A 22,124-nucleotide genomic window follows, 5' to 3' on the forward strand; every position below is an offset into this window, starting at 1 on the left:
CCACCCAAAGTACACCTGGGCAGTCCCAGGTTCGCAGACGTCCAGTCTTTCCTTGATGCACGGGCATCTCAAGGAAGCAAGCCCCTTCCGCCATCCTAACCCACCAGACTCGACACCGCAGACAGACACAGGAAGTCAGCGGCCCCGGCTACAAGATTCTGAGTTTTATAGCAAACCATATTGTACAGACTTGGGGGTTCAGGGGGGTCCAGCCCGGCTGGGTACCCCACTTGCCCCTTGCCGGGGTGCATCCTCCCCTCCCTCAAGCTGCCCCATCGTCAAGCCTTTCTCCAACCCCAGGCCCCCCTCCCTCCTGCCTTTGGTCCGCCCAGCCCCCGCCCCCAACCCGCGCACCTTCCTGTTACCTGAGGTATGTGGATAGATTCCCTTCCCCCCACCCCCATGTGGTACAATCCAGTTCCCCCCCCCCCCCCCCCGGCCTAAGTTGAGTGGGACCTGGACCCGACTCCTCCCTCAGGCTCTTGAGACCCCACCCCCACACTGAAAGAAAAGGGGTGGGGAGAGGGGAGGTCCCAAGGGTCTGTTACTAAGTTCCCACAGCAACTAAGAGGGACCAGTTCCAGTCTTAGCACTGATTTCCGGAGGTGTCCATTGGCTGCTATTTCCACGGCAACCAGGAGTGGCAGTTCCCAGGGCAAATGGGACACAGTTTCCATGACGATGAAATAATGGGAAGAGCCAAACTGGAGAAGTCCCATCTTGCCCATCTTTAAGCTGAAATCCCCCACCCCAACTCAGGTCGGAGGGGTGGAGCTGTTCAAGACAGTAAAGCAAGAGAGATGGGGGTGGGAAGTCCAAACTGGGTACCCACTAGCTCAGTCTTGGTCAAGCCGGTCCCCTCACATCACACTCCCCCAGGTCCGAGGTTCCCCCGGTTCAAGTAACACTTCAGTACAGATGAATGTTCAAGTATTGTGTAGAGAGCCAGGCAGGGGTCTGGGCTACCCCTCGCCACTCCCCTGGGTCATGAGCGGAACAACAGGTAGAGACCCATGGCCCCTACTCCTTGCAATAGCTGCCATTTTCAGTGACGTTCAAGGAGTCAGGGCGAGGGAAAGAACTAAAATCTGGGTGGAAGGAAGGGGCGAGGGGTAACCCCACAGAGAGGGTACTATCCCCCTATCTGCTCCTCTCCCAGGCCCATGTCCTGGCATTTCCTGGCTTCTAGAGCCCCCTATCCGATACCTGGATCCTCAATTGCTCCTCTGGTTCCCCCCTTTGGCCCCCCATCCCACCCAACTGGTCTTTGTTCCATGAACCGTTGTTGGTCTGCTTTCTGCCCTCCCCACACCCATTCTTCACCTCCCCCAGCCCCCTAGCTCCCAGTATCCTGTGTGCAAGATACAATTTCCCCTCATTCTTCCCTACTTGCGCCTTCACGGCCCCCCCACCATCCCTTTGGCTCAGGACCTCCCCAGTACCCCTTGACCCACTCCCCCAAGGGGACGGACAATGAAGCAGGTGGAAAGGAGAGATGGGAAGCAAAGACCCCCAGAGATATCAGTGCAGGTGGGAGAGAAGGGGAAGGCTGGCTCAGGTCCCTGGGCAGGAATCCCAAGTCATTAAACTTAGCAGAGAGCCAAGTCATGAAGAAAAATAACCTGGCCTCCCAATAGGGGGTGAAATGAAGGCGCCAGGTCCAGGCGCTCGTGTGGAGTCCTGGGGGAAGGGAATACAGGCACCCAACTAGCTGTCCTTGAGAAGTAGCTTCTCTTCTGGGCAGCGAAAGGGGCCAGGGGGTCCAGCAGCTGCCAACCGGGCACAAGCTTCAGGTGAGAGCTGGCGGCAGGAGCGTAGGTCCAGGCGGCGAAGACGTGGGCAGCGACGGAACAGTGGAAGGCAGTGGTCCGTGAGGCGGTGGCATCCTGGGGATAAGGCAGTACCGCTGGGACTAGGGTCGGTAGTAGGCAATACACAGGGAACCCACACCGCCAGGCAAGCAAGGCGTACAGGGGATCCCACTTACCAGCAAGATTGAGGTGCACCAGTGTCTCTCGGAGAGGGGAAGTGGGAGCCGTGAGGAGGTGGACACTTGGGTCCCCGACATGGGCGCAGTGACTCAAATCCAGGGCACTGAGCTGGGGAGCATGGCGCAGTAGGAGCCTCAGGGAGGCATCAGTGAGCTCCAGGCCAGCTAGGCGAAGTTCTGCCACTCCCTGCAGCCGACCTCGGCTCTCCGTTTGCCCTGGGCAGACAAAGTAGAATTTAGTACCCAAGGTTCCTCCTACCCTGGACCCTACCCCAGAGCACGGCCATTACCCTCATGCTCTCCACTGTCTGCCTCACACCTGCCCCCAGCATGAGACCACCCCCCCTCCCGCTGCTCCGCGTGACCTGCTCTTCCCAACACCCACAGCACCCAACGTCAGATGACCGCTGCTCCTATCTCCCCAGGGAGCCTCCCGTGAGAGCTAAGTCTTAACATTCCTCTCATGACCCCCACCCCCAGTATCTGATGCACTGAATACATTTTTCCTCAGGGATCTTTTTCTCCCTACATAAAAATGTCAGTTCCAAGAAAGCAAGAACTTTTGCCCACTGCTCTGTCCCCAGTAGGATGCTCAGTAACTTTATAATAATCCAACCAACAGTACTCGGCCACTCGCACCATGACCAACCAGTGAGGTCAGATTCTGGCTCAACAGTCCCGATTCAACTCCTCTCGTTTCTTCTCCACCAGGAACCAGGTCTGAGGGCAGACACCCTCCTACACCCTTGCTGCGTCACTCTGGATGGTCGGACCTCCTCAAGCTAGCAAGATTCTCCCGCCTCCACCTCCTGGATGGTACTATGCCTGATTTACTTTCTGGTATCAAGGAACTACTCTCAAACACAAAAGGGATAATATTGCTCTCTCTCCTCTCCTCGAAATCTTCTTGGAGGGATGTGCTGGTTAGGTTTTTTGTTTTTATCTTTGTCAACTTGACACAAGCTAGAATCATCTTCAAAGAGACTGTCAACTGAAGAATGGCCTCCATCAGACTGGCCCGCACGCAAGTCTGTGTGGTGTGTTCTTATGAATGGCTGATGTGGAAGGACCCAGCTCACTGTGGGCGACACCACCTGGGCAAGTAGACCTGGGTATAACAGATGCAAGCTGAGCAAGCCATGGAGAGCAAGCCAGTAAGCAGTATACTTCCAGGGGCTCTGCTTTAGTTTCTGCCGTGAATTCCTACTCTGACTTTATAATGAAAAGAAATGAACCCTTTCCTCCTCAAGTTCCTTTGGAAACTAAGTAGGGCAGGATAACTTCCTGATAGAACACTGATTCCTATCTTTGTTTCCGCTTTGAACCTAACTCTATTATCGCACTCAGAAGCTATATTCCAAAAATGGCTCTGTCTACAAACCCTGATGAAATGACCTATACTCAAAAGACTGCAGGCCACTGCAGAATGAGTCCAGAGGCCTCCTGCTCTTCTTTCTCCAGGGGAGAGGTCAGTGTTCTCCCACTCCACAGTACTGGCTTGAGTTCCTGACTTGTGGGCGCTGGCCCCACCCCAGAACTGCTGCAGGTCTAGCATGAGGCCCAAGATTTCAGGTTTACTTTTCTTTCAAATTCTCTTGTGGTAACACTGCTGGGCCTGACACTACACTCTAAGAAGTCAAGCCCTGGTCAGGCATGGTGGCACAGGCCTTTAGTCCCAGCACTGGGGAGGCAGAGGCTGGCAGACCTCTGTGAGTTCAAGGCTAGCCTGGTATACAGAGTGTTCCAGAGCAGGTTCCAAAACTACAGAGAAATCTTGTCTCAAAAAACCAAACCAAAACCAAAACCAAACAAACAAAGAAGCCAAGCCTTGGGACTTCAGAGATGGCTCAGTGGTTAGGCACACACACTGTTCTTCCAGAGGATCTGAGTTCAATTCCTAGCATCAGAAGGCTCCCAGCCACCTGTATCTGAAGCTCTGGGGGCACCTGACACCCCGACCTATATGAGCATCTGCACTCATGTGCATATACCCATAAACAGATATATACATATAATTTTAAAGAAGAAAAATGAAAAAGCTTTAAAAAGGAAGCCAAGTCCCTATTTTGATCACCTCTATCACCAGGTGAGAACCGTGGGGCTCGGATCACAACATCACCTGTCCAAGAGCACATGCTTAAGAAGTCACACGGCCATCACCTGCTAGGCACCAGCCTGACTCTGAGAAAAACATCATATGTCACAGACTAACAAGGCAAGTTTCCAAAACTGTCCCGTGGCATCTGCACACTGCTGAAAATTGTGTGTGTGTGTGGAGGGGGGTAATCAGGGTCAAACCTATGGCCTCATGCACACTAGGTGAACGTTCTCCGATAAGCAGTGTGTGTGTGGGGGATATCAGGGGTCGAACCTACGGCCTCATGCACACTAAGTGAACATTCTCTGCTAAGCAGTGTGGGGGGGGAGGATATCAGGGTTGAACCTATGGCCTCATGCACACTAGGTGAACGTTCTCCGATAAGCAGTGTCCTTATTTACTTTCTAAGACCACTTTCTAAGCTGCCTAGGCTTGCCCTGAATTCCTGATACTCCTGCCTCAAATTCCTGAGTAGCTCCAATCACAGGAATGGACTACTAGGCTTCAGTTAGAATTATTACTCTTTATTTGAAATTTATTTTTAAGATAGAATCTTAATTTTAGCTTAGGCTGGCTTCAAGGGTACATTATTCCCTGCTTCTGTCTCAAAAGCTGGGACTACAAGGTGGGCCACCACACCCAGCCTGGCTTAAAACTGTCAGAAAATGACTAACAATACGAAAAGGATATTTTTTGTTGTTGCTGTGTTGTTTTTCAGACAGGGTTTTTCCATGTAGCCCTGGTTGTCCTGGAACTCACTCTATAGACCAGGCTGGCTTGTCTCTGCCTCCCGATTGCTGGGATTAAAGGTATGCACCACCACTGTTCAGCTAAATGATTTAATAAATGTATGGGTATTTTGCTTGCAGGTATGCTATCTGTGTGCAGTGCTGAAGGAAGTCAGAAAAGGGTACTAGATGCCCTGGGACTTGAGTCACAGATGGTTGTGAGTGACTATGTGGGTACCAGGATTCAAAGTTCCTGTGGAAAAGCAGTTACCGAGCCATCTCTTCAGCCCCTAAAAGTGACATTTCAGTATAGATCAGAGGTTTTTTTGTGAAAACCCACGCTTACTTTATCCTGACAATGAATGGCAGCATCAAGGCTGTTGGTACCACTAAGGTCTGGCACCCAAACACTGCTTCCATTACTTCCTCTGTGGGCATTCAACTCGGCAAGCCCTGAGTTCTCCCCTCCAAATAGCTCACAGCCTAGAGGAGGAGCACATTTACAGACTGGCCACAGGCCAAGTCCGCCAGAGGGAAGAAAGGTCATTTAGAACTTGTGGGGAAAAGGGCAGGGCCCATTAGTGTATGTCATAGAAGTGAGCCTGTTAAATAGCTAAGACAGCTCCTGAAATGGAAGAAATGATCAGAAAAAGAAGGAAGACGAAGATTAAAGAATCTGGGTTCCAGGCTGGAAAGATGGCTCAGAGGTTAAGAGCACTCACTGGCTGCTCTTTCAGAGGTCCTGAGTTCAATTCCCTGCAACCTCATGATGACTCACAACCATCTATAATGAGATTTGGTACTCTCTTCTGGTTGCAGGAATACATGCAGAGAGAACACTGTATACATAAGTAAATAAATCTTAAAAAAAAAAAAAAAAAAAAGAATTTAGGTTTCATTGAAGACCCAGCTTTCCCTGCTCTGCTCTGCTGAGAGTCAACAGAAAGAACCTCTGTGTGCTGAAACCTCTTCCCCATGAATTCATGGCTTCAGAGATGTAAAACGTAAAACAAAACAAAGTGTCATGTCTTCTCCTCTAAGAGGTGAAGATGACAGGGGAAGGAAAAGGCCCCAGGATTGGAGAGAACTTGGCCAGGCTGAAGTAGCCAACATACAGGGATGGTACGAGGCAGGAGGAGATCAGTTGAGCCAGCCCTCAGCTACCACAGTGAAAATACTGGTTTTATGCAAGGATGGTGGTCCACGTGTATGAACCCAGTACTCAGGGGGCAGAGTATCACAGGTCCAGGCCAGTCTAGGCTACAGAATAAAACCTGTCTCAAAACCAAAAACCAAGAAATGGTCAAGTGTGTTGGCTCACACTAATTCCAGCATGGGAGACACAGGCAAGCTGGTACCTTGTGAGTTTGAGGCCAGCCTGGTCTACATAATAAGACACTGTGTAAAACCACAGTAACAACAAAGCCAAGCCTGCAAGCTCAGTGGTAGAGTGATGGTTTAACATGCACAGGGTTTTGTGTGCCCTAGGCATGGAAAACAAAAAAGTGGTCTTTATTCAGAGCGAGAGAAAACGAGTTAGAGCATGGGACACAAACAGATGCCCCTTCGGGTGGTCTTCCTGGCTCTGGTATGAAGAGTATTGGGGCGAGAGGGCGTCTGAGCACCACTACTCTCATCGGGCCTTTCCTTCCCTGTGCTTTTGAGACTTAGCTCCTGGCACACAGCAGCATCTCGAGTGAATGAAAATGGGAAGACAGGCCTTCCTATTCAAAGTCCTCTTTCCTTCCATTCCTGCGCTAAGGCTTGGCATGTCACAAGGGCCTTCAGAGCTACCCCTCCACTTTACCTAAGCCATCTACAGAGGAACACGTGCTGGTCAAACCTGGTTTAGTGTCTGGTGGAGGCAGCAGCAGCTCACGAAGCTGGGAGTCTTTGACATCTTCAATCCAGCGGAGGTCCAAGAGCCGCAATGCCGGTAGTGGGGCTGAGCCCAGGGCAGAGACGGAAAGCCAGGAGCACCCGGAAAGCACCAACTCTTGCAGGCCTAGAAACAAGGTCAGGAAGCAGGTGCTGGAACTCCATGGGGCACCCCCCCTTTGTGCTCACCCCATCCTGACTCACCACCAGCCCTCCCTACCTTGCAGTCGATTCAGAAGCCACATGAGCTGCTTTTTGGAGACACCTGTCCAGCTGAGGTCCAGAGCTCGGGGCTGGCGGCGGACAACCCCACTAAGCATGGGTGGGGTCAGCGACTTCCTCCTGCTTAGGTCCATCCTAGGCCACAGACGCTTGTCATAGCACCTGCCAGCCACAGGGAGGAGACAGAATCCTCAGCCACAATTCTCAAGGAACCCACAATGTCAACACTCACCAGAGCTATTCCCGTGGATGACAAGAATCTTCTGGCTCCAGTCAAAGGACTGGACTTAGGTCCCCACCTCATTGCTAACTAGAAGCAAGACCCTGGGCAAGTCCACTCCTCTCCCTGAGTCAGGAAGACTTCAGTTACAAACTGAAGATAATGATTCAAGCTGCTTGCAGGGCTGCTGAGATCAAATGAAGTAATTATAGTTCATGGACCTTACAACCTATAAAGTGCTTGCCAGATAGCTACAAATTTCATACACATTATTTGATGTAATTAATGCCAAAGGGATCTGAGAGCAGCCCCCAGACTCTACCTCTGGGCTCCTTGACTTCTCTCACTAAGTTATGATAGATCACAGGAACTTGGCAGCTTACTCTGTCTGGACTTACAGCCCCGATATTTTCCGTCTGTCAGATTATGGAGATTGCCTCACTAGGATGTCAAGGCACAGATTTGGCCTTTTTCACCTCTGGACCCCAGCATCCAACACACTAAAGGCAGGTGTGAAGTCCAGGTTCGTTACTGCACGTGTTGACATCAAGCCAGGCTGCCACTACACGCGCTCCCCCAACAACTCATCCGCCATTCTGCATTTATTCACTATTTATGGAAGGCCTGTGGGTCCCAGGCACTGGGAAACAAACGCAAACACACAGACTCCGAAGGCAAACAAGTCCGACTCCAGCATTCCAAAGACTCGACGAGTCCACCACACAGCGAGTGGAAGGCTCGCCAATTAAGTAACCTTCCCCAGCTCTCCTGAAGCTCCTCCACGAGACTCCACCGTCTTCTGTAGTATTCAAAGGCAAGCCAGGGAATTCCCACTGAACTAGATGTGCAGGCAGAGCAGTAGGCTGGGGGTGAGCACTGGGAGCCTTAGGCTGGAAGAGGGATTACTGTGTCCTTGATCTGTCTTGCTATCTGTCTATTTCTGTGTATAACATGGGTTTACTGTTTTAGGTTTGTTTGAGAAAGGGTATCACACTGTAGCCCAGGCTGGTCTGAACTCACTTTGTAGCCCAAACTGGTTTGGAACCCACTAGTCTAGGCTACTTAGAACTTGAGGTGGGCCAGGCATGATGGTGCATGCCTTTAAGCCCAGCACCCAGGAGGTACAGGCCAGTGGACTTCTGTGAATTTGGTCTATATAATGAGTTCCAGGACAGACAGGGCTTTGTAGAGAGACCCTGCCTCCAAAAACAAAAGAACATCCAGGCAGTGGTGGCATACACCTTTAATCCCAGCACTCAGGAGGCAGAAGCAGGTGGATCTATGAGTTCAAGGCCAGCCTGGTCTACAGACTCAGTTCCAAAACAGCCAGAATATAAAGAAACCCTGTCTCGAAAAACAAAACCAAAATCAACCAATGTGGTGCTGGGAGTAGAGGTGCACGCCTGCAATTCTAGCGCTCAGGAATTCAAGGCTGGCCTCAGCTAAACGAGACCCTGTCTTAAACAAAACACAAACAAAAAACAAACAGCAGACAACAGTGGTTCACAGAAATGTGTAACTTAATATAGACACAAAGGCTACAGGTGCTTGGTCAGTAAAATGCTTGCCACGCAAGCCAGGTGACCTGCTGAGTTCTGTCCCCAGAACCCACATGAAGGTGCAGAGAGCTGACTTCAGTCATCCTCTGAAACCACGTCTCTTCCCAAATAAGAAAACATTTAAAGGCCAGTGGGACACTGTCACCAACCAGTGACTCAGAAGGCAAAGATGCTGGTGACAGGCCTGATGACAGAATTTGGGTCCCAGCATGCCACCTCGCCTTACTTCACCCACCTCCAGCCCCTCAAGAGACAGACAGACAGACACACCAAACACATACACACACACCAACAGATAAATAAACAGAATGAAAAAGTCAGTAAAGAAATGAAATTTAAATAAATACAATGAAAACTATTACATTTCAGTCAGGAGTTGCTATGACTGTAAACTACTTAAAAAACTACAGCCAGGCACTTGGGAGGCAGAGGCAGGCGGATCTCTGTGAGTTCGAGACCAGCCTGGTCTACAAGAGCTAGTTCCAGGACAGGCTCCAAAACCACAGAGAAACCCTGTCTCGAAAAAAGCAAAAAAAAAAAAAAAAAAAACTACAGCCAGTTAGCAGGTGTTGAAGGATGCAGTGGCACCCAACAGACTTCCTTTGGAAAAACCAACAGATTTAGTTTTGCTTTACTTAAAGGGTCAGATAACTGGGCACAAAGCACATGCTGGTAGCCCTAGCTGCTCAGGAGGCTGAGGCAGGAGGATCACTCGACTAGGAAGTTTGAGGTCACACTGAGCAGTGGAGCCAGAGCCTGACTCAAAACAACAAAAACAGAAAACAAAACCTTGCCAACACTCTACAGCTAAACTGCATTTCAGCAAAGGCTCCAGTCGGTCCTCCACCTCCCAGTCTTTCCTCTCCTCCCCCGACTTAGCCACTAAGCACACCCCTCCAGTTCTAAGAAACCAACAGCACATCCATCTTCTAGCCAGCCTCTTCCCCTGCTGCTCTGCCCTCCTGCTACACCCGAAGCCTTGAGTCCCAGCTCAACAGCTCCTCTCCTTGAAGGCCTCCTGGACTGACAACGCTTGGAAAGAAAATCCCAATTTGAGGGTACTCAGAGGTCCCCAGTTTGGTTCTGTATTATATTCCACAAAAGCCAGCCAGCTAGGGCCAGCATACTCTGGCACCTTCTTTGTTGCTAGAAAGCTAACTCTCCCAGGCCCTTCAAGGCTCAACTCTGAACCTTCTCCTTCAGGAAGTTTCTTGGCTGGAGTCAACTCATCGCCCTGCAGTAAGGCCCAGGACACCGGGACTAGACCTCAGTGTAGCAGTATCCACTGGGGAAGACCAAGACGGTAAGGACATATGGCACCTCAGCCCAGAGACCAGGAGCAGGGAACATCCTGTAAAGATAATGCTGGAGCTGAGGCCGTGAAGAAAGCATTCTCACTCCAGAAAGGAGAAGGTGGACAAAGGCAGGACGACATGGCAGCTCTGGAAAACTCCAGAATGAAGAAAATTCCCCCTAACATAATGGTGCTGATGACTACAGGCCCGACAGCATGTGTTTATTCAAGGATTACTATGTATCACGTTCTGTTCTTTGCACTAGGCATCTAAGTCCACACCATCCCTGGGAGATGATTATCACCCCCTTTGTTCAGTTAAGAAAAATAAGGCCCAGAGAGGTTAAAAAATGTACTCCAGAGCCAGAAAGAGGGCTTAGCAGTAAAGAGCACTTCCCGCTCTTGCAGAGGACCTGGGTTTGGTTCTCAGAATCCACATGGCAGCTTACAATTGCTTGAAGCACACAAGCACACATATACACATAAATAAATTAAAAACAAAAACAAAACCTCGTTCAAGGACTCTCAGGTATTAAGTGGATGGAGCCTGGATCCTGAATGGAAAAAGTCAGGATGGAGGCCACCAAGGAAGCCAGGGTGGCAGTAGGGAAGTCACAGGCACAGAACCAGAGGTGAAGTGTTTAAGCTGGGGAGGTCTAAACCCCGGGCCTTCCACCTCCACACTTGGGGAGACCTCTCTGGGCCTCTATTTCCCAAGCCATAAAATGGGGTAAGAGTTCTGACTTCAAAGGCTTGTTACAGCAACAAAGGGAGCAGCTCAGGAAGGGTTCCCTGGGGCCCGGCATATGTCCAGTGGAACCGCGGACTGGTTGAAGGTGACGGAGGGCCATGGATGTCTTTCAAGCTGGGGAGGTGACACTGAGAAAAGTGGCGCTTAAGAGACGAGGCGCACACGTCTGTTTCTTTCTCCTTTTCTTCTTTGAGACAGGGTTTCTCTGTGTAGCTCTGGCTGTCCCGGAACTCACTTTGTAGACCAGGCTGACCTTGAACTCACAGAGATCCACCTGCCTCTGCCTCCTGAGTTCTGGGATTATGAGATTAAAGGTGTGTGCCACCACTACCCAGCTGAGGACTCTTGAATAGGTAAGCATGGATATCCCTGTTTTGACTCCAGCCCAGCCCACACCCTCTTGTCCTCCACTGCATTTTCAAACTTCATCTTGCAGAAGGTCCTGGGGATAGTGCTGGGCCAGCCCCGAGTGCTCTCTCACGGTCTGCATCACTGGGGACAGAGGCCACAGCTAGCTTTCCCTTTCTAAGAGCTTTCTGGGATTCCTAAACTCCACTGTCCTCCAGTCTCCCACCAGCCAGCCTTGACCACATGCCAGTCCTTCCTACTTCCTTCTCTGCCCACGTCCTTGAAAACTGCAATGTCTACCTGGTACATCAACACCTCCTCCATAACTCCCCTGCCCGCCCCTTTGCCTCCCAGTTCTAAATAATCAAAGCCACCAGACAGGAAAGCCTGCAACTGCCTGCTCTCCCGCTTACAGCCCTCTCCAGCTACACCCTCTCTACCTCTTCCCACACACGTTCTTCCTTTATGCTCATTCACTCCGTGCTGCCTTAGCAGCTAGGGAATGCCAGATGCCTTCTGGGAAACCAGGGGCTAAGCGGGATCACTAGACCAAGTCCCTTACTTGAAGCTGATGGCGGACTCTGGCTTTGGCGCTCCTGCCTCTAAGCACAGTCAGGAATAGCAAGGTTTTGTGTGTGTGTGTGTGTGTGTGTGTGTGTGTGTGTGTGTGTGTGTGTATGGCTGGAGACAGAATCCAGATCTTTTGCCTATTAAGCAAGCAGTCCACTAGCCCTTCTGATAGCAAAGCCAATTGTCACCTTTGGTCACGGATCTCCTGTGACCTCCCATTAACACCCACCACTGCTTGGCATCCCTTCCTTCCTGGGTCTCCCTTCTGTAGGACCCACCTTGATTTCCCAAATTCTTGGGTTGTTTTCTCTAGCTCACACTCATGTCCAGCCTCTGGTCCCTATCACAGCAGATCTCAACCTGTGGGCTGAGACCCTTTCGCAGGGGATGCTTAAGACCACTGGAAAACAGGTATTTACATTGTTTCATAAAAGTAGCAAACCTACAGTTACGAAGTAGCAGCAGACATAATTTTATGGTTGGGGGTCGCAGCATCAGGAAGGAGGAGAAAACACTGCTCTAACGAAACTCTCAGGTCAGCACCAGACCTTACTTCCTCGGCAGTGGCCTCTGACTGGTTCACAAGTTTTTTAACCAAAGAGATCAAATCTGAGTTCACTCTCCACTGAGATACCAAGCTTCAGGAATCCCACTGCCTCCCGCCCAGGCTCCTGGGTCACATTGAGTTGGCACTCACAATGGCGTCTTCACAGCCAATGAGTCAGCACGTCCAAGCCGCTCTTCTGCAGTATAAAGGCTTGATCCAGGACCGCGATAAGCGAGTGCTCTACCCTAAGTCACGACTCCACACTCCTGTCCTCTGCCAGAGCCTCACATGCTCTTAACTCAGGAGCCATCTCTCCAGCTGTTCCCCCACCCCCCTTGTTTTTCTGACACAGGGTCTCTTCCCAGAACCAGGGCTTGTTGATCAGGTTAGGCTGGCCGGCCAGGAAGCCCCAGGAATTCTCTTGTCTCATGCTGGCCTTTTACATGGGTTCTGGGGATGGAACTTTGGTCTTCACAACAAATATTTTACTAACTGAACTATCTCCCCAGCCCCCCCCACCCTTTCCTTTCTCTCTCTCTCTCTCTCTCTCTCTCTCTCTCTCTCTCTCTCTCTCTCTCTCTCTTAAACGTAGGCTGTTCTGGAACTCACTGGGTAAACCAAGCTTGCCTCAAGTTACAGAGATCTACCTGCCTCTGCCTCCCGAGGAGTGCCCCACCACACTCGGCTTTTCTAGTCTTTTTATCTTGAGAAATGTCTGATAAATTGCCAAGGCTGGCCTGGACATTAGTCTTTCTGCCTCAATCATCCAAGCAGTGGAATTACAGACCTGCATCCCCAAGCCCAGGTGCCATTCCTTCTCACTTAGGTCAGGCATATTGGCGCAACACAGAGGCAGGAGGATTCTGAATTGACGACAAAACTCTGTATCCTCACCTCTTCCCCAAAGTCTCAATCTGCCCTCTCCCTACTGCTCCAGCTTCAGAGCCCAGATCTAGCAGAGCTTCCTGATAAGGCCCCCACAGGCCTTTGCTCTGTCCTTACAGGTTTTTCTCACCTGAAGGCACCATTTGCTAAGGCTTGGTCCCCTCAGGCACTCCGCTGAGCGCTCTGCAGGAACCGCCTCATTAAGTCCCACAAGGTAAGCAGGACTTGGCTTCTGTATCTGAGGTTCCGCATCTAAGGAGTCAACCACCCACAGATGGAAACATTCAAAACAGAAATTGCTTATGTACGGAAGGAGACATGTTTTGTTATTCCCTAAACTGACACAGTAAAGTAACTATCTATATATTATTAGATACTGTAAGTCATCCAGAGATTGAGTAGATTATATACAAAGAGGGAGCTGTTTGGATTTTGGTATCCTGAATCACAAGGGCATCTTAGAGCTGATCCTTCTTGGGACCTGAGCTTCAACTACGTTAAAATATACTTCCCAGCCGGGCGGTGGTGGCGCACGTCTTTAATCCCAGCACTTGGGAGGCAGAGGCAGGTGGATCTCTGTGAGTTCGAGACCAGCCTGGTCTATAAGAGCTAGTTCCAGGACAGGCTCCAAAACCACAGAGAAACCCTGTCTCGAAAAACAAAAAACAAAAAACAAAAAAAAAAAAAAATATATATATATATATATATATATATATATATATATATACTTCCCAGACTACAAGTGAGAAATAGAGGCCATAAGAGATATAAGTCACCATGGACGAAAGCCATGGGCAAGGCTTCAGGGCCCAAGATGGGAAACACTATGACCTCAATGGCCTCCCTGCTTTTGTCCATTTCCAGCTACAGGTTTCTTTATGGATCCCATGTCAGCATAGATTCAGTCAAAAAGGCACGGACAAGCAAGTACCACCCCAGTAACTACATCTCAGAGGGTGTGGGTACCTTCAGCAACTCCTGTGTCTGCCTGTATGCAGTCTATGGACTCTTCCTCAGCACTGTTTTTTTTTTTTTGGGGGGGGGGGATGCTGAGACAGGGTTTCTCTGTGTATCCCTGGTTGTCCTGGAACTCAACTCTATAGACCAGGCTGGCCTCAAACTCACAGAATTCACCTACCTCTGCTCCCCGAGTGCTGGGACTAAGGGCGTATGCCGCCACCACCCAGTTATCCTGGTTTTATACAAAAAAGTGAAGAAAATGACGCCAGGCCTGGTGGTGCAGACTGGTAATCCTAGCTACTTGAGAGTAAAAGGATCATAAGGCCAATCTATGCAGTTTGGAGAGCTCGTCTCAAAAATAAAAAGCAAGAAGATGGCTCAGCGTATAATTTGGTGTTGGAGAACTGACCTATGCGCCAGTCCCTGGGTTCAATTCCTGCTGCAGAGAAAGAAGGAGGGAAGATAAAAACAGAAAGCGAGGCAGGCAGGCAGGCATGAGGAAGTTAAAGAACTAGCCCAAGGGCATAAACTCAGTGGAGCAAACAGTCTACCAGAGACATTAGCCTCTGGCTCTTGCATACCAGCCTCTCTGGCTCCACAGACACCAGAAGGCAAAGTCCTAGCTCTCCAGTCCTGCCCCAAAGGAAAAGGGTGGGATTTTTAATTTAGCCCCTAACTTAACTTACAAGCCTCAGTGAGCCTCAACCCGCATGGTGCAGCTAGGCCACGCTTTTTTTTTTTTTTTTAGACAAAGTATTATTATGTAGCCAAGAGTGGCCTCCAACTCAGGCTCCTCCTGCCTCAGCCTCCCAGGGCTGGAGATGCAACATTGTTGAAGCCCTGGGAAAAAGTTTGAACTTACTCACTTTGTAAAACATCTCTTGAACATCAATCTATACAGCCTTTTTGTACTGTGCTGGGGATATGGAGATAAAAATCAATATTCAGTATGTGTCCCCACCCCCAGAAACTGATGGGAACATGAAAATAAATAATGAAAGCTTGTCCACTTGCCAAAGGTCTCTTTGTGCTCTATTAGGGAACAGCACGCTGTAGGAGCCTGATGGAGGAGGAAGCTTGTTGGGAGAGGGTCAGAAGGGGGGCCAGGTTTTGGAGGATGGGGGGGTGCTCAAGAGGGAAGGGATGGGCTGGTTCAAGAGGCCCAAGTGTGGCTGCTTTAGAAGGCAAGGGCTACCTTAGTAAAGCTGGGACCAAATTAAACTGTTCTCAGGAGACGGATCTCAAAACGTGAGAAGTGGACACCGCTGGACACCACACTTGCACATACTAACTCTCAACGCATGTAAAAGCTAAAGGGAAATAGTTGGAGTCACAGGGTCCAGATTCACACTCCGGGGTCCACCATCTCTTCTCCACTAAGTCACTGGGGGGAGGGTTAAGGGAGCTCACTCAGTCCCGGTGAAAGGATCACATTACAACAGACACCAAGGAAGGCCAAGACTCAGAGAGAATCAGACCTATTATAGGACACCCAGTAAGCAAGACGCATGGCAGCAAAGGAACTCAGGCCTGTCTGGACACTCACCAGCGGCTCCAAGTCCGGCAGACTCGCATGCAGACACACAGCTCTCGGGGTCCGAGGTGCTGGAAGACACGAAGCCAGGCAGCCCGAGGCAGGGGGTGGTCGGATCCAGCAGCCAAAGGCAGAGTGTCAGGCTCGGGGCTTCGAGGAGGGGGGCGTACCACATGCCGCTCCAATTGTGGAGGCCGTGGTGGTGGAGCAGGACCCAGGGGCCAGCTGAGCAGTGGTCCCCCACTGCCAGGGCGTATAGCTCGCCGACCCCCACGGTTCTCCTTTTCTCCGGAGCTGCCCCGGGCTGGCCGCCGCCCGTTCCGGGCCTCCCCCGGAGCTTCATCCTCACTCAGTGAGGTGCCAGATGAGTCTGAGTCAGAATCCGAGTCTGAGGAGGAAGAGGAGGTATCGGGCACCCGCTCCAGCAGCTGGCACATTCGCTTAAAACGCTCCAGTTTCTCCCTCTGTGGTGATGGGGATGGCGCTGCGGGTCCCTCAGTAGAGGCCATAGGTGGCTTTGGTTTCTGCAGAGAGACAGGTTAGGCTGTACAAGGGCCCAGAATGAGTCTCCCAACCACTCACCCAGAAGGAGTCACCAGAGGAAAAGGAGCCCGGGAGACAGCCCAGAGTTCCTAATTGTTCCCAAACTGTCCCTCTCTGGACTTCAGTTTCCTTATCTACAGTGGGGATTCAAAGTCCAGGCAGCCTGGTGGGTCAGTCAATGGCACATGAACCTCCCAGAGACCCTGTGTGGAGTGCTGGCTTGCCTTCCCATTCTGTGACACGGAAAGTCCTGCTGCACCATCTACAGCACAGGACAGCCAGACTAGACAAGTCCACACTCCGGGACAAATAGTAATTCTTTCTTAGTGTAGAGTATCCTTGCTCTCTGAGTCAGGTCCTCACGGTGACCTAATATAGAGACAACTTACACTACTCCTTTTAGACAGGAGGAAACTGAATGAGGCTCAAAAAGACTAAGTAGCTGGGCAGTGGTGGCAAGCACCTTTAATCCCAGCACTCAGGAGGCAGAGGCAGGCGGATCTCTGTAAACTCAAGGCCAGCCTGGTCTACAGGACAGGCTCCAAAGCAACAGAGAAACCCTGTCTCGAACCTCCCCACCACAAAAAAGGACTAAGTGACTTGTCCGAGGTTACAAACTGATGTTTGGTAGAGGATCTGGACAGTCAGGCAGAATCTTGTGTTCAGATTACCAGAGCAGATTAGTATCAGAATTTTAGCTTTGCCATGTGACCTTAGGCCCATCTTTTAACTTCTCCGGGCCCCATTACTTTTATTTGGATTTATCTAGTGCTGAGGGATGGGAGAAGAGGCAAGGTAAGTAATTGTCTTCATTTCACAAATTAGAAAACTCATTTGTTAGCCCAGAGCAGCTAACAAATTGCCATGACCATATAAAGAATCAGTGATCTGACAGAAATATAAATTCAGTTCTTTACACTTAGGCTTAGAAAACTGAGAAAAATAGGCGAGAAGCCAGTCCAATGGCTGCTGGAAACCAGGGGCTCCTATGACCTGGACTCAGTCTATTTTCCCAGCCACCTCTTTCCAGGGGTCCTAGGGACCATGTGGGGTTAGGGCAAGAGAAAGTGAGCAGGAAGGGACAGATCTTAGTCTCCTATGGAGAGTGGGGCAAGGAAGGGGGGAGGGGGAAGGAGGAGGTCCCCGGCACACCTCCCAGTTCTCGGGAGGGAGCCCAGGGTGGCAGGATGAGAATGCCTGGCTTGGATTCAGAACCCTGGGGGGCAGAAGGCCGGGGCTGCCTGGGTCCGCTCCTCGGAGGAGGCAGGCATCTCCACCCACCTTCTTCAAGTGCCTCTCTCGGCCTCCTTTCACCTACCAGGGCAAGGAGATAGACACGGGGAAGAAAGAAACTCCATTAGAAACCATTACTGACTACCAAACTAAGGTCCACGACCTCTTCTTGGACCACAAATCCCAGAAGCCCCCATCCCAGGAAGACTGCTCAGCACACTAACCTTGTAATCAGTGTGTTGGCTTACTGAGCATGCTCCTCAGCTCCTTTCTTCCCCCTCAGGCTCTTTCGGGCCCTTCCCTCCGCCTCTGTAGTAGTTTGAGCATGCTCTGTAGCTCCTCCCTAATCCTGCAGGTCTCTCAGATTCCTGGCCTGTACCAGTTACCCCATACTTGCGTTTCTTCTTCATAGTGAACATGTTCCAACCACAGCTCCCACTACAACTCCCAAACATTTCTGGGGGAACCCACAAAGCCTCGCTTCCTGATCAAGCAGGGCCTGGCTCCAGAACCAAAGCACATACCAGGCTAAGACTACAGCTCCTAGAATCCCATGTGCTGGACGGACCTCACCCTTCCGCTCACCTTTTTCCTTGGGGTTGGAGGCTCATTCCCCGCCTCCCTCTCCTTCCGTTTGGGGGGCCCAGGCACATCGTCAGCGGGAGGGCCAGCAGGTAAAGGTCCCTTTCTTCTGGGCACGGGTGGTGGCGGTGGTGGCTCCTCTGTCAGCTTCCATCCACCCCCTAGGTTTGCGCCTTCCTCACCATTGTCAGCCCTACGGCGCCCTGGCCCCTCACCTGCATCCTGGAAGTGTAGGCTGGGGATGAGGCCCCACCTAGCTCCCGATCCCCGACCCTGCCCTTATCCCAGCCCCTGCTTTACCTTGCTTGTCCGTCCTTCCTGGGTACATCGGGGGCACTCCCAGCAGTTGGGAATTTCTGAATTGATAACACCCTCAGCCTTTCCCATCTGTAGACAAGAGATCAAACAATGAACAGAAGGTGCCAATATACGCCCAGAGATATACTGGCCTACCTCTTTGCTCCCCGATAGTTCAACCCACCCCAGAGTTATCACCTTCAGGCAGCCAGGGTGGACGATCTCGTTGCAAATTGTACACTCCATGAGGCTCAAAGCAAATTTCTCTTCCTCTCCCTCCACTGTATCCTCTTTTCCTGCCTCCCCACACAAGAGGCATACAGCTGTGTGTGGGAGCACGGGCTGTTGGGAAAGAGGAGGCATCAGAGACCCCAAAACCAAGCCACAGGGTAAACTTTCTTTGGTGCCAGCTGTAGGTAGGTTCAGATCCTGCAGCCAAATCCTTAACTTGGTCCTATTGCCAGGATGACCTTTAGCACCTTTAGTGTGAGGTGAGGGTCTTCCCTTTGCAGCTCATTGTAAAACACAAGACAAAGCATGAGGGGTTGGGGACACAGCTACTGCCATTATTGGAATTTTCAGCACAGGAGCCAGACCAAGTGTGATCCCGAAACTTAACTGGTCTGGAGCAGAAGAGGCCACAGGCAAATGACAATGCTGGGAATGGGTTACAGAAAACAGAGGAGTAGCCTGGGGGTAATTCCAAGGTTGTTCAGTGGGCAGTCCAGAGTGATCTGGAGCCCACAGTGAGACCAGATCAGGAATGAAGGGGAAAAGGCGGCAGTCTCCAGACAACGTAACTTCAGGGCGGACACTGGGAACATTGAGGCCTATCAGGGATGCTGAAGGCGGTGGATCTAGATCAAGGAAGGATGAGAAAGTGGGGCAAAGGCTTGGGGGGACAAAGGAAGAAAAGGGTGAGAGTGCAAGCCGGAAGGAGCGGCTGGACCAGGAAGAGAAGGAGCAGGGATGTGTGCTGAGGATGAAGCCTGTTCTCGTGGCTCCTGAGGTATGGCCATTCTGGCGCCCAGGGCTGCTTCAAAGGTGAGGGAGGCATGGAAGATACCACGTTTCCCAGATAACTGCTGTGTCGTGGGTCTTTCAATAGTGCATTCACTGCACATTACGGTCTAATCTGTACAACTGGGCAAAAGAAACATTTTACGGAGAAGGTACTTGAAGTTCAGTGATTTGCTCAAGGTCACAAGAAGGGGGTCCTGGCCTCAAGTTCAAGAAACTTGCAGTGTGTGAAAGAGGCCAGACAAAGGCAAGAGCTATTCTCTGGTGGTAGAGATGGGTTCCTCTTGCACAGATACCCAGGCAGGGGTTTACAGCAGGGGTTCAGCTTTCTATAGACCTGAGGCAGATTCTTCCGGGTACCTCACTTTGTGAAAAAGACAAAATCAGACATTTAAACAAATCGGTGAAGGAAGACAGGAAGTGGCTGAATGAGCAAATGGCGCCTCTAAGGTACATTCAGGGATGCAGCCCAGTAGACCCCCTCTGGGTCTATACCTGGGCTCCAAGATACCAGGAATGGGGGGCAAGACTCACCGCGTGCACTGTACATCCCGGGGGGCAGTCACCAGATACCCCGAGAGTACTCGGACCAATACTACTAATGGGTGCTCTGGGGAAGTATACCTGGGGTTCGAGGTACCCGGCACGGGGTGGGGTGGGGGCAAGACTCACCGCAGTGCACTGCCGAAGCAGGCACGACTGCTTCATGCGCCCGGGCCCCCCAAACTTCTTCATGTCTCGGCAGAAGTGGCAATCCCCGCACTCAGTTCGCACACAGGCCCGGCAGCGACGGCAGCGGGTTCGGCGTCGGCGCGCTCCGGCCCCCGGCCCCCGGCTGCTCGACGACATTGGGGGCGTCAGCAACGCCGAGGGCTGTAGGTAGATGGGGATAAGGTCAGACAGGCCCGCTTAAGCTGGCCTGAGAGAATCCTGGACGCAAGCTCCCTGCACCTCTGGAGGGGCAGAGCTTCTATTTCTACCCTCCAAGAAGGTCAGCCCTCTAGTGCGTGTCCTGAGCAGAGGGCCACTCCCACTCCTCAAGACCTCCCTCCTCTAACATTCCCTCCGCCTTACTATTCCCAAGCCCTGGAAGGAGACACACTGGGGCCCCTCCTCTAACCTCCCAAGCCCAGGTTCCCGGAAAAGGCTTCCCGTCTGCAGCATGACCTCAGGGAGCTTCCAACTCATACCTGTTAGCCACACATCCCATGCTGTCACAGATTTACCTTCAGATGGCAGGGGGCAAAGACCACACTTTTCTTTCTCCCTCTCCTTTCTCTTTCTCATGGGTCCCGGTCATTCAAACCTTTCAAATCTCGGTACTCTAACGAGATCCACTCCATTTCTAATGACCCACTGTGTTCTCAACTTCCCAGGGCTGGCACCCCAAGATGCTTAAGTGCCCCTTCTCAGCCAGCACAGAAGGCCAAGAGGATCCCTCAAGCAGCCTGGGTAATCTCCTGGTTTCCCTGGGATTCTACGAGCCAGCCTAACATCTCAACAAAATTCAAGGTGGGTTCGGTTTTAGACACTCCCCCCCACTACCCCACATCTTACCAGGCTGCATTTCATCCCTAATTGTCTGGAATCCCTGGGGCTCTCCTGCCCATGGAAACCAGATCCTCTGAAATCCCACATGGACTCTGCAAGCCTGGAGGGGTCTCTTCCCAACCAGTCTTAGACCTGCTTCCCCCAGGCTTCTCCCTTTCCAAGGACTTCCAGACCATCCACAGGGTATGGGGCCCTCCAGCACTCCAGGGGAGGGGCCTAGAGGGCGGCGATGGGAGGCGGGGGATGGAGGGGGAGGTCTGCAAGGGGCAGCAGGGTCGGGGAAGGAAGGCCAGTTCCCTAGGGTTGGGAGGTTATTAGGAAGAAGGTTGGAGAAGAGTTTGGAGCAAAGGGAGGGTGAGGCTGGGGGCGGGGAAGGCAGGGAGAGGCCAGGCTGAGGATGAATGGGAGTGGGAGCTGCCCAGGTCTGGGGGTGAGGAGGAGCCGCATGAACCCACCTCACACGTGTCCCGGGAGCCATCTCTCCCTTCTCGGCAGCTCCCGGCGGGTCGGCGGCCATCGGCGGCGGGGGGGCCGGGCGGCGCGGGGCGCGGAACGCTCAGAACGCCGGGGTCCACGGCCCCCCGAGGGCGCTCGGCCCCTCCCTCCGGCGGAGGCCGGGACAGCAGCGAGTGGAGATGGGGAGCGCCGGGGGCGAGGCCCTCCCACGGACTGCGGCGCGGCCCTTCCAGGGGGAGGTCCTGCTCTGGGGGGCTCAGTCCCTCAGCCCCCCCAGGCCAACGGGGGCTCCTCGGGCGCAGGGTGCTCAGCTTCTGCCCGGGCCCCACTCAGTCCCGGGTACGAGTCTCAGCTCCCCACCCCCACCTCTCCCCAAAGTCCCCGACCCTTAACTGGCCCCTTCCCAGCTCCAACTGACCAGGGGTCCAGGGACAGACCCGGGGCCCCCCACCGTTTCCGGGGTTCAAACCCCGCCCACCGCCGGTTCCCGGGGAGGGGGGGGTCGCTGCAACCTGCCCCCCTCCCCTGGATCCGCCCCTGTACTGCGGCCCCCTGACCTACAGAGACAGGGCACGTAGGGGGGGGGTGAAGGAAGCTGCTCCGGCCCCGCCCCCCCAGCTTGCGCGCGCCCCCGCCCTCCCCCCTTCAAACGCGCGACCCTCAAGATACAGGGATTTAAATAAAATTTGAATAAATCCTCTCCTAAAATGGGAGGGTGTAAGGGAAGGATGGGGCAGAGGCAGAAAAGGGGTGGGGGCAGTTGGGGTGTCTCAGCACCCCTAGTCCCCTAGCCTCGCGCTGCTTCGGCCCCAGGCCCTGGTCGCCGCTCTCATCCCTCCTCAGCTCCTTCCTCCTTCC

At 52.2% G+C, this 22,124-nt stretch overlaps 1 protein-coding gene across 2 annotated transcripts; it reads right to left on the minus strand.

Annotated features, from left to right (window-relative positions):
• Positions 1 to 1,346: 1,346 nt before the first annotated feature.
• Positions 1,347 to 21,589, minus strand: Fbxl19 (F-box and leucine rich repeat protein 19). 2 transcript variants are annotated; one of them, XM_057778836.1, is made up of 11 exons: positions 21,266 to 21,589; positions 19,932 to 20,132; positions 18,438 to 18,581; positions 18,243 to 18,329; positions 17,946 to 18,164; positions 17,409 to 17,441; positions 15,597 to 16,108; positions 6,915 to 7,078; positions 6,660 to 6,821; positions 1,988 to 2,206; positions 1,347 to 1,886 (listed from the first exon to the last, which is right to left on the minus strand). In XM_057778836.1, exons 2-11 carry the CDS (start codon positions 20,106 to 20,108, stop codon positions 1,708 to 1,710), a joined length of 1,896 nt encoding a protein of 631 aa, XP_057634819.1. In that variant the 5' UTR covers positions 20,109 to 20,132; positions 21,266 to 21,589; the 3' UTR covers positions 1,347 to 1,707. The 2 variants fall into 2 exon arrangements, with proteins under 2 accessions (XP_057634819.1, XP_057634818.1); XM_057778835.1 differs by having other exon boundaries at positions 17,280 to 17,441.
• Between the last annotated feature and the right edge of the window lie 535 nt (positions 21,590 to 22,124).

This window comes from Chionomys nivalis, chromosome 8 (genome assembly GCF_950005125.1).
Source record: "Chionomys nivalis chromosome 8, mChiNiv1.1, whole genome shotgun sequence".
Classification (NCBI taxonomy): domain Eukaryota; kingdom Metazoa; phylum Chordata; class Mammalia; order Rodentia; family Cricetidae; genus Chionomys; species Chionomys nivalis.

Bases quoted from the DNA above. Each gene is read 5' to 3' on its own strand.
- Fbxl19 (XM_057778835.1), bottom strand. From the start codon at position 20,108: ATGTCGTCGAGCAGCCGGGGGCCGGGGGCCGGAGCGCGCCGACGCCGA. The intron at 17,442-17,945 runs GTGAGCGGAAGG...TTGCCCTGGTAG, and splicing joins CTCCAACCCCAAGGAAAAAG to GTGAAAGGAGGCCGAGAGAG. The intron at 16,109-17,279 runs GTGTGCCGGGGA...GTCTCTCTGCAG, and splicing joins TCCCTCCCGAGAACTGGGAG to AAACCAAAGCCACCTATGGC.